Source organism: Stegodyphus dumicola, chromosome 9 (genome assembly GCF_044657685.1).
Source record: "Stegodyphus dumicola isolate Sdum_Otavi_A_Nest chromosome 9, ASM4465768v1".
Taxonomy (NCBI): Eukaryota; Metazoa; Arthropoda; class Arachnida; order Araneae; family Eresidae; genus Stegodyphus; species Stegodyphus dumicola.
The window spans coordinates 180,369,164-180,382,096 of record NC_140776.1 but is presented as its reverse complement, the minus strand read 5'-3'; the positions used below and the strand labels follow the sequence as shown (position 1 = coordinate 180,382,096).

General features: G+C 31.0%; 1 protein-coding gene across 3 annotated transcripts in view; it reads right to left on the bottom strand.

The window, feature by feature from the left end:
* Window positions 1-371: 371 nt before the first annotated feature.
* Window positions 372-12,933, bottom strand: part of LOC118186300 (paired amphipathic helix protein Sin3a-like) — an 88,255-nt gene continuing 75,693 nt past the window's right edge. For all 3 annotated transcript variants that reach the window (XM_085824408.1, XM_085824407.1, XM_085824409.1), the window contains 6 exons: window positions 10,836-11,019; window positions 10,555-10,724; window positions 9,442-9,627; window positions 9,194-9,366; window positions 3,481-3,838; window positions 372-1,427 (listed from right to left, as the gene is read on the bottom strand). In XM_085824408.1, coding sequence (XP_085680534.1) covers window positions 1,203-1,427; window positions 3,481-3,838; window positions 9,194-9,366; window positions 9,442-9,627; window positions 10,555-10,724; window positions 10,836-11,019 — 1,296 coding nt within the window. In that variant the 3' untranslated portion in view covers window positions 372-1,202. The remainder of the gene's footprint in view (window positions 1,428-3,480; window positions 3,839-9,193; window positions 9,367-9,441; window positions 9,628-10,554; window positions 10,725-10,835; window positions 11,020-12,933) is intronic.

Sequence of the window (12,933 nt, the reverse complement as noted above, 5' to 3'; positions counted from 1 at the left end):
AGGAATGAAACTTAATATTTGTTCATTATATAATATATATAGTACAACAATTCTATTGGATAAATACTGCACAATGATATAATATTTTTCAGCAAAATCCTAATTTTTTTAAAAAATTTATTCAGCTACTGTATTTAAATCAACTAATGTATATTAGCTGGTGGTTAATAACAAAAATACAAGTTAATATATGATGAATTTTGTGGTTGTGATATCAAAATACTGAATATGATTTTTAAACGATTTACTTAAAATGTATGAGAGAAATATGGATAGCAAACTTTACATACAAATAACCAATTCTTATCATGATATTATTCATTTGAAGCAAGAAAAGAAAATAGGCACTAACATACACATATCCCCTGATCTCCATTTAAAGTTTTATTTCAATATTGCAAAACAGACAAACAACACACAAAGTCATGATCTTTTTAAATGACAAATGTACAAGAACACTGAGGGCAGTAAAAAAATTTTATGATTTCCTTCAAATATTTTCCAAGAGTTCTTTAGAGTTAGGTGGCAACAGTATCACTTGCACAAACTATAAATATCTCTTTTCCTTACCTCAATGATTTCAAGGTACAAAAATACCACATAATGTAAAATATTTCATAATTTTTCAGCCAGTGTTTTGTACAATGGAATAAATTTTACAGTTTTCATGGATGACAATGCTAAAAAAACTACCACGAAATTAATTACATTATTACAAGGTTATCAACTTATGCATAGTCCTGTTGAACATCCACGTGAATAAAAATAATCTGTTTGGGTGAATAAAATCAGCATATGTTTTTGGCAGCTGCTTCATTCAATATTAAAATTAAAAGCCATAACATCTGGTCCACTGGTGTTTCCTTGTGCATTAACAGCATGGCTCGAGAGTTCAAGAAAACATTCATTTCATGTATAATAATGAGATATACAAATGAGTACAAAATGAATATCAAGTATAGGCAGATTATCTTTTCTAGTCCAATGAATTATGAACAAAAAATGATATGGAAGAAACTCAGCACGAGACAGTAGTTTTGATGTCTTGTTAAATAAAATGGTAGAGTCAATGAAACGAAAGTAAGGGCACGTAGCAGATGTTATGATTGTAATTTTTATGAAACAGGAGTGAACTCTGTTTCATATTTTGAACTGGCTGTTATTTGCTATACATGCAGATGCTTGTAAAGGTACAAGATGCTTCAAGTTTTTTCTCGCACCTGTATTTTGTACCGATTGTAACAAGTGTATGGAGATTTTGTAGGATTGTCCACTCTAATGCAAACTGTCGGTACACTGTCCTCGGTAAGTCCTAACAACCAGTTCCGGCAGAGTTTCTCTTGTTCCTCATCAACATTTTCTTTCAACCATCGCTTGTGCCAATCTCGAAAACGTTTATTTAACTTTTCTGACACTTTTTGATGAGACTGCAATATAAAATGATGAGAATGAGAAAACAGAAATAGTAAAATAAGTATACTTCATTACACATAATTTCAGCAATATAGTCAATTCCTGATTAACAAAGCAATATATATATATATATATATATATATATATATATAAATTACTGCCATAAACCATCAGTGTAAAACTAAACTATTAAAAGAAAACATAAAAATGAAAAGAAAAATACATAGGATAACTGCAGTGAGAATAAATGATGTAGAAATCAGGAAATCTTTTTATTCACAATTGCAAGTAATTTAAACATACATAATATAAAGTATAGAAATGTTAATAATCCAAAAATCTTGACCTACTTCTTCATACATGTTTGGGCTCCATGACACTATTCAAGTTCTAGCTTAAATATAGTTTTTCAGTGTTATTTATAACTCAGTTCCTTGATTTATTTCTAATAACTTTAAAAAAAAAAAAAAAACTTGCATAGTGTTCTATTTCTTTTAAACACAAATGTAGTTTACAAAACCAAAAATTCTTAAAAAAAAATTTTTTTTACAGAAAGATGGCAGATGTTAATATTATTTATGAGAAAATCAATACTTGCAATTATGAAAAAAATCATTAAAATCTGCTATAGACATATTTTTACTTTAACTGGAAATCAAATTAAATAACATTTAAAACCATTTAGCATGCCTGAATAAAATAAGCCCTCATCTTACTAAAAAAAAAGAATTAATGTTAATTCACATATCAAACGGGGAGCAATGTATTTAACTAACCGTCTCTCGTTCATCAGTAATGCTACCATGTTCAATTTATACATAATACTTTGCTTTAAGTATACATATATCTATACTAATAGTCTCAAAATTGTGATACATTTTCAGATATTTTAGTTTTAAATACTGGATGACAGTAAGACATGTTTTGAGCATATTCTTCCTTAAATTTGAAATAACTGTACTGTTTCAAATGAAAGGAAGCATTAACCCCCCCCAAAAAAAAACACATATAGAAATATTATATATTAAAGAACTCATAAGATATAGTATTACTAATAAGCGAAATAAAAACAGTTTTTTGAATACAGCAAATTAACCATCAAAAATCAGTGGTCATAAAACAACCATTAACTGGTTTAATTTTAATGTTATAACTATCACAATTATGCATATAAACAGTGTCAGAATAACCAAAATGTAACACAGAGACAAAGCTAATAAATGATGCAGCTTGGAAAATGACATTAAAGAGCTTTCTCAATATACATCTAAAAAATCTATGTATACATCACTATATACATCTAAAAAACACATGAAAATCAATATAACAAAATATACTTATATAAATTGTAAATTTGATCAGAATGAATTCATTTTTGTCACAGGACTAGAGTATCATTCGTAACTGAAACTTGCTGGTTTCATGCATAGTTATCTAAGTCTACTTAAATGTAAAGCTTGTATGACCTACCACCAGTTAGTTCATTTAGACTAGGAATTCTTAAAAATTAAATAAATAAAATAAAAATTAAAAAAAAAAAAATCACTGTCTTATTTAACTTGATATTCACTGCTTTAATTTATAAACTGAAGTCAGATACGTAAATGAGGGATGCCTCATTTATTATCATCTTCAGACAGGACATGTTTACTAATTTTAATAATTAATTAATGATTTGAAAGACTCTTGAAATATAAGACCTTTAGTGACTATGATTTGCATGATCCCAAAAAATCAGTCTCTGATAAATGCAAGAGAAAGCTCTACAATTCTGGAAGTAGCATTCCAAGCTACTTTAAAACACTATTTTTAGAGAAATCATGAAGTGATGTAACAAAGTGAATAATTCCTGATGAAGGTGGCAGAATTTGCAAAAGAATGAAAGCAGATGTAGTGATAACCCCTCTCACACATTCTGAAAAGCCCTCGGAGAACAAATTCTCATGCCTATATGAAATAAAGAATCTGCAATTGCCAGAACAGCATCAAGTTATGAAAGCAAGAGATAGAATCACACTGCATATTTCTGTCACAAGTTCAATACTAAAAGGGTTAAAATTTAGTTACCTGCTGAGCTTTCGTAAGACATTTTTTCTTGTACAAGCAATTTTCACTGTCCATTATCCAAGTCATCTTATAAGAGTTCAAATTAAATCGACAGCCAAAATTATGAGACGAAGATTCTGCATTTTCTGCCAATTTATTTTGTCTTGTCCTTTCTAAATATTTAGCTTTGGCATTTAGACCCACTAAACCTTTTACAGCTTCACCTGCACCACCATCTTCAAGACGACTTAAGTCTATTTTACTCGAATCTATTTCGTCTTGTATACTGCGAAGCGCCATTTCATTTTCTTGAGCTGTTTGAGCAGATTCTTTTTCTTCATGCACACTTTTCGTATGATTCCACCAGCTGTTTACTTGCCTAAAACAAAGAAAACATTCCAGATATAGGATTTAAGAAAACAGAATACATTTCCTTAGAAATTTTTATACAATATAGTTTTCCATTTAATACTGTTTTAAGTTGCATGCAAACTGATATGGAATTGTTTAATACTGTAAAACTAGCACTGTTAATTGGAAATAACATGATCAAGTGACCTGTTCGGTATAAAGGTCAGCGATTCTCACATCAACAACACTGAATGGCCCAAGTTTGAATTCCAGAGAAGGTACATTTACTTATAAATATGTAGTGTCTTAGTAACATGGGGGCATTATTGTGTTGCAGCATTAAGCGAGTAGGAAGTCTCGAGAATTTAATAGTACAGAAAGAGGAATCTCAGATTCATCCCTTCAGGGTATTATTCTTTATCAAACTTGGCATGGTGTTGGATGAACACACACACACACACACACACACACACAAAAAAAAAAAAAAAAAAAAAAAACACCATTTTATAGGTGACAAGCTACCATATATCGTCTCCTATAATGTGCCCAAGACCTTGGCCAATAACTTTTTCTCTTAGCCATGAAGAATTTATAGATATAATCTAGATTCTGTTCAGACCAGGAAGATAAGACACATACACATGATAAAATATTTGGTGACTTTCTAAAGATACACACAAGATCTAGTTAATAAGGATCAAATCTTATAGCTTTTGATTTCCCCTTCATTGCTGTCAACAAAAAGTATAATTATTTTCAAATGGTCAATCAACTGTTTAAGTCTTTATCATGTTTATTTTAATGTAAGGTTAATTTATTAAATCTTCAGCATCGTTTCTTTTAGTGTTTATAATATAAGCTGTGTAAATAAAATTTTAAGTAACATTAGCTATATGACATGGACAAGTTCAGGAATTATTAAATACATAGATTAAACTAGTTCCCAATTACAATAATTAAGCAGCATTAAACTTTTAAAAGTAAAAACAAATTATATCTTAAGTCAATTAAGATTCTGCAAATGCATCCAAAATCCAATTATATGTTTAACAGAAACAGGTAATATGTTCCAGAAACAGCAAATAAAAAATAACTTTAAAAAGTAAAAATGTATAGTTTGTGGAATTAACCAATGGTGGTGGCGGGGGGGGGGGCACATGAACAAACGGTGAAATCTACTTATTACAGGTCAAGTGCTGTCAAAGTATTCACACATGCAATATTAAATTGCATAATATATTAAGAGAACTATAAAAGGCAACTCAAGGTTTCCGATGTAGTAAATAAAAAGGCCAATTAAAAAAAGGTAAATGCTCGAAAAATAGTCACAAGAATGCAAAACCAAGTATGAGAGGTATCTGTACTTAGAAAAGACATTCTAGGGAACCCCAACTAAAATTCAATAAACAAAGCCCTATTAAATGTATGCATAAGAACATATTATCTGGACTACTAGGTCTGACGAAGGAAAAATTTTTCCTATCTCGTTCATTTGCAGTTTTGCAGCTGAGGATGGTGGTTCGGTAAAACCACCGAGACTAGTCCTGGGAAAATTTTGAAAATGTAACGCTGATTTTTGTTGTTTGACGTGTTATTGTGTCATGAATATTGTTGTTATTGATTCAGAACTTTGAGTACTATGGTTGACTATAAAAGAGACCATGTGCATCTTACTGTGATACACTTCCTTTTTTACTTTCAAAATACTTTCAAAAACATGCAGCTAAAATTTTGTTTTAACTGTAACAATTCGAGAGGTTTTTGAAAAATCTTGCAATAATTAGACTAATTCTGTTTTAAGACTGAAATAGATAACTCTACTGTTACTTTTCAGAAACTTCTTAAGTCATTATCGTATTGGCAGGCTTTTATCAGAATTATATTCGCTTCAATTACGGCAAAACATACTGTTAAAAAAATTTCTTGCTGAACTATCTCCATCACGTGATTCACACACGTGCGTCCTGATGAAATTGGATTGACATTTTTTAAACTAGTAATGAACGATATGTATACCTGACAACATCTCTTATCTCTTATGTGTATATACTAGAAGTAATGTGCAATGTGAAATTAAAATATGTTTTGTTGTTTAAAATGAGGGCCTTCTGTTTGCATTAAAGTACTATACACTCTATACACTCTTTAAATTAATAAAGCATTTCCATCATTGTTTGTAATGGAAAGAAGAATGATCTCCTGACTAGCCAATATTATGACCTTTATTCTTGATCAGAAGATAATGACCTTTTGAACACTTTGTACAGATTTTATCACAGCAAAAGATGGTTTTGCAAAATGCTAATAGGTAACCACAATATAATACACATTACCCCTATCTACCAGAAGCAAGAATTTACTTTTTATCCATGTTAAAAAATAAAGAATGAAACCTAAGCAATGAACAAAACATATCATTTATTATCCCTATCCTATGTTTTTCTTTTTGGGGGGAGGGGGGTCTTAAACCAGTTGCCCTACATCAATCATCTGCAAAATCCAGTTTTATGTAAATTATACATTAATCTAAACTCCTATTTCAGATCACTTTTACATTTTAATTTTTTATTCTAACTAGATATAGATCCAATATATACACTGCTAGTTTCACAGAAATTTTGTGACATGAAGAAACCAATACTACATTATCATAAACAAAAATCGGCCAATATTCAAAGGTATTTAAACAATTTAACAATCTATGCAAATCATGATCATCAAAACATATCTCAAAAATACCTAATATCTATCTAAATAAATATCTGACACACAACATGCTTCATATAATTTACCATCTGATTCACTGACACTTTTCAGAAGGAAAAACCCTTAAAACAGAGAACACAATCACAACAAATTTGCATCGTTGATAATCAGGTTTTCACTTGAGTTTCTTAGTCAAAAGTTTATTCATTTCAGAATTCAAACCTCATACATCACTTTGCCATTAAATGTGCTTTGATTTGCTTATCAAAATTGCAAATGTATCTTTATGGTGACAAATATAGAATCTAAAATACATATTTCATAAACTATTGCAGGAAACAAGATCTTTGAATAGGTGAATCGGCATGATAAACCTTACTGCAGAACAGCACTCAAGGAATGTTTTTAAGCTGTTGAAGATAAAAAAAACAATAATGGTCACCATCTTTAAATTTTTAAACAAGAAAGAAGACCGATACATAAATTTAACAGAATTTTCTAAAGATAAATGAAATACAAAAAACAAGAAGCTTCCAGATTTCTGCGCTGCGTAAAAGTGCTATTCTGGAAGAACACCAAATTGATTTAAATTCACTGTATAATGCATGAACCAAGATATTTATGATACAATTCTGATATATTTATTAACATTTTTTAAGATAACGTAAATTTTATGCTTTTTGGCCAAGTTTGCCTTGTTACCTTCTTACACTTTCATACTGCAAAAATGAAAAGCGATACTTGTATTTATCAAAGTACCTTTAAATATGAATAAAACAGAATTTATCCTTAGTGTGCTGCACATTTTTGTATCATTGCTTACCAGCAACTCCAGCATATTTATGCAGCCCAGCATCTAAGAAGTCTTATTTTGAGTGGAAAGAATAACACGTACAAGTGAATTTTTTTTTGATTTATTTACTTTATAAATATATATATTCTTCTTGAAACAAATATTATAATTCACCATTGTTTAAGTAGCTTTGAAATCAATCCCCTATACGTATTCTGGGTTTACTTGGGCAAGTGTCAGAGTACTCACTAGTTTGACGTCTGCCATCCTTTTCTTGCCTTTTTGAACACATAACGCAGTCCCTTTTTCTACCTTTCCTGATTATACGTAGTTTTTCATTTAATTTTCACTCAGAAACTGAAGCAAAAACTCTTGCTCTTTTCTGTAAAATTTTCCAATATCCCAAATGCATCAATGCTTTCTCATTTTTATTGTGCTGTGCAATTTTATAAAGAATATATAATATATTAACATTTTTAACTATAAAAAGGTCATAAAATAAGTTAACCTCAATATTAGTGACTCGGCATATTTTAAACTACAAATAAGAATTAAACGCCGAGAATACAGCATCTTCACCATAATCATGTTAAAAACATCTGGCTCTGCAGCGGAGCCACCAAAGTTACTGATCAAATGGGAGATGTCTTTGTACCACAGCTAATGGAGCACCAAGGGTTAAATACAAATATTTTACTGATTAAACACTATCTGAAGCTTCATTAAAAAAACTTACAAAAGTCTACAGTAGAATATGACAATTCAGATCAATTTAAATTTAATAAAAAAAATCATTCTGAAAATAAATGAGGGTTGAAGGAATGAAATTTGCACAGTTTCATTAGTTCAATAAATTTCATTTATTGCTGGAAATCACTTTTTTTCCCAGTAAAGGGGGGGGGAGAGAAGAAGATTTGGTGATCTGCTGGGAAACCAAGAGATGTGATAAAAAACGGGGACCAAATGGTCTTTATCATAGCAGATATGATAAGGGTAATTTTTTATATGCATACCTTTCTTGCTATGGAGTTGAAATAAAGTAAAAGAATATATATTTCTCCAAGGTTACAAGGCTACAGCTCAAGGGAGAACATGGATATTAAGAAATTTCTTGGTGTACAAGAAATACTGCAAATTTAGAAAAATCATTCAGGGTTTTAGAACTAAGTTTCAGAACTGTCTCATGAACAACTGGCTCGTCCCAGCTCTCGGAGCTGCATGACACTGAATGAGCTTCTGGAAGTTTTAGGAAAACTCGGTCACAGGACTTCAAAAATACATTTTCCCAAACATTCCACAGAGTTTCAAAGTAGGTGAGAAATCACCAAATATCATCATGATCCTTTGAAGCATTTTTTGCATGCTTCTTGCAATCTAGTAGTTATTTTTATAATTATGATGAACTCTGAATTGAACAAACTATGATTTTCTTCAAGAACTACATACTTATATACAAAACATGTGGCCACAAATTCAATTACAAACAAAATAAGTCTTGAAAAGATTATTCTAAGAGTAATACACAACAGCAGAACAATATATTTCCCCCAAAAAGGAATCAGATGAACTCAAAATATTTACATAAATTTACAAGAATTATTATAGAGCTTTTTACACTACTTCTAAAAGCTAATTTCAGTTTATTATTGTACAGAATCATTGCTTTTTGAAAAAATAGTCAACAACAACAAAAGAGGACCATTTATTTAGAGTTTTTATCAAAGTTCAAAACAGCAGCCTAATTGTTGATACCTCCTCAATAATTTTGCCTATCATCAATACCCAATACTTTGATATGCCAGCAATGGTTTATGAAATAACACTTTTTCAGATTTGTGAATCCTATTTATTTATTTTTAAACACTTATAAACATTTAAGCTTACCTTGGAAGGAAAATTGGATTCTTTGTTAGCTGTTCTTTCACTAAGTTGGCAAGTGATTCTTCAGAAGTATATTTTCTTACAAAAACATTCCATTTATTACCAGCACTCTGATCTTCTGATGCATCTGAATCTGTGTCTAACATCTCAATAGTAAGTTTGCCTTCTTCTTTGTACTGAAATAAAATATATAAATATAATTCAAACAATAACAAGACATAATTAATGAGAGGTTTTCTCAATATACTTACCACAATAATCTTAAACAAATTATCATTCTCATCTCTTAATGGCTCTGCTTTCCGTTGGTATGCAAGTTCAGCTGCGGCACGATGAGATGCAGTTGCACAAGGACCTCCTGTCGCTTTATTTTTTGCTTCTTCAAGAAACAGAGAAGTCAAATGTGTGCAGGAATCATCTGCAACTACGTGCTGCAACTAATAAATAAAGAGAAAATGTAATTTTGTAAAAACCTGAATGTATAAAAAAAACTTGGATCTAATTTTATATTTTAATTTGCATATTATTCTGTTGAGCATAAAGCTAAGCAACCCAATTAGTAGTGTGACGTAGCAACACACTTGAAACATTTTAACTTTCATTTGATGTAATCTTGACTAATTTTCAATAAAGCCAGCCATTCTGTTTTTAAGAATAAAGATATAACTGTTATTTCTTTGCATTTGGAGGGGGGAATTGAAATTTGCGACCTACGTTCTACAGAATAGCAAGGAGTGGATTAATTTCCAAGTTATGGCATTCTACTGTCAAATATGTGTATTAATGGATGCAGTACGGTACTTTATTTAAAAACATAAATTATGGTGATGCAATGTTTGTGACTACACTCCAGTTTATTTACAGCTGGTCGAGAGAAGTTACATCCATTTAATGGAGAAGGTACAGCTGGATATGTAACAGTAATATATTGGAGCTAACAACAATTAATGTACATTTATCTCTGGGGGGGGGAGTTATCTGACAAAAATATCATTTTAGTGACAACGGAGATACAATTAAGTTCCCAAATTAACTACTCAGTTAAAGCAAAGTAATGTCTAATTTTGTTCTGAAAATATTTACAATATATAATGCCAGTCTATTTTTCATTGGGAGACTGAATGTATTAGTACAGCAATATAATCAAACCATTAGGAAACCAATATTTTGATTTAAAATAACACTCTTTTTTGTGTGTTTTAGTCTCAAGGCAAATGCTACTGAATTATTCCATAACATTCCTGCGATAAACAAAGAAAAACAAATATTTTGCTTTTTGGAAAAAATTATGAAAATTTTAATTTGAAAGTGAGAAGAGAAGACAGTAATTTACCATGTAACAAAGAAGGGGGAAAACCACTTACCTGCCTCACTACATTCTGGATAACTTTGTCAAGGGTGAAACCAAGATAAGCGTGAATTCCAAACATCTCTCGTAAATTATCTTCATATAGACTGCTTTCAATGTTGTTATCCAATAAATTCTTTACCATATCCAGAAAAGCAGGATAGTATGATTTTACATCAATATTGTCTGAAAAAAAAAAAAAAAAATACATGTGCATACAAAATTGTTATTATGTTTACTTATGGTTATTAGATACAAGTCTGCAAATATGTAAGACGAAATTATTAAAAAACTTACTCCGAGGTCGAAGCCTAAGTGCCACAGCAGTTGAAACTGCCCTGTCTGCTTTGTCTTTCATTTCTTCAGCTATCAAAATTTGCGAGCGCTCGTATATCTTCCACAATCGCTCGCATAGTATATGATGAAGACGAAAAAATATGTACCAATGATTATTTCCAAACAGAAGTGTATATGATTCATCCTTAAAAGAAAAGGTAAAATATATCTTGATGCGGATAGCTATATTCATGAGTATATTATTATATATATAAAAAAACAGCAATATCTTTGCCATATGAACATTTTGAATTATTACATTATCTTTGCATATTAATTAAAAAGGACTAACAAACCAATAAATTTATTTCTAACTAGGCACCCATTAAAAAAATGCAAGATTGTGGTTATTTATCCTATTTAATCTTGAGATACTCTACTCAGATCAGTGTTCATAAAGACAATAGGAACAAAGAGCCAGTTGTCGACCAAGGCTACTTCACAGATGACAGTAAAACTTTCTGAATGCTAAATCAATTTGGGTTGAGAACAAAACCCACAGGTATCTTGCTATTATTTATGGACCACCAATCTCTGGAGAGGACTTTTAGATTGGCATTAAGCCTCCAGGTCATAAAGGTGCTCTACAATTACAATCCATGGATCCTTCAGGATTCAAACCTGCAATCAATGATATGATAGCTGGCTCCACTAAGCATCATACAAGATTAATTTCCACTACATTTTAATGAGTCTTGACCCTTGGCATGTGTTGCTCAGCTACATGTGTTTTCACCTTTTGCCTATTATTATTATTTTGATTAGTAGCATGTTTGTGTGTGAACTTGTTAATTTCTTTGTGTTAAATTTTTTAAAGGCATGCATGAGCACAGCTTAGAAGGAACTCTGGCTTCAGCATTACGTAAGGTGAATCACAATTTGAGCAAAAAAGTTTTGTTTTAATAATACATAAGCCTTAAAGAATGGATTTTATCTTCTAATTGTTTCCTTCTCTTTTCCTGGGAAACAAAACTTTTCCTTTTAAACATTTCTCTTCCTGGAAAACACACCTTTTACAGCCTCCACCCACATGTCATATCCAGGAAGTACAATGAATTTATGACAGTGGGTATATTTTCCATTCCTTAATGTCCTAAACTTGGCCACCCTGATCGTGAGCACTTTTTGTTATTTGTACAAAGCCTTATGTTTATTCTCATATTATTATCAGATCGATTGATGGAGAAGTTTTTTCCTGTTGCATTCACCTTGCACTCGTAATAACTCATTTGCCGTTTTGGAGGATTTTTCCGGGAATGTGAACAAACGAAGCATGGTCGTCTCATTTTCTTATCAGTCTCTTCTGAAAAAAGTTTGAAAATGTCTTTCAGTTAATCTTTCAGAATCAATATCAGAATTTCAGAATCAATATCTGAAATATTTTGCATCATTTCTGCTATTTCATGCTCTGTTAAACATTTTCGACGCTTCGACATTCAAACGGTAAAAACAGAAAGAATTCACGTCTAACAAGATCTAATTATTTTCTAAACACTGAACTGTAAACCGAAACACTCAACGCTTTAGCGCATATAAAACTTCTACTTACAATAAACAACTACCACATGCGAATAAAAAGTGCGATTTAAAGAGACGTCATAAATCACGCCATTCGGAAACATTTAGTTCCCCGTTTGTTTATATAATCAAAAACACGTGTATGTGAGTCATGCTTTTCTCATTTCGAGTAGAAGGTCTAATGTACATGTATCTGAAACCATATGGACATACAGTGCCATCTTGTGGCAGAAATTATAGTTTGAAAAACGTTCCAAGGTACTGGCACAAATATGTGACAGTCGGTAGTAAACGCAACAATGCTCTGGCACGCCTGCGTGTCGGCCGGTAGATAAGTGTGTTCGTTGCTGGCACAGTCGGCGCGAAGCGGTTAAGTGAATTTTAATTGCTCTTCATTAAGTACATAATTTGATTTAAAGATTTTCATATTAATATCTTTATGGCATAATAAACCAAAATCAATGGACACACTAACATATACATATTTCACATGTTTCCATACAAGTAATTCATAAATTAGGGGAAAATACTCACAGGAAGG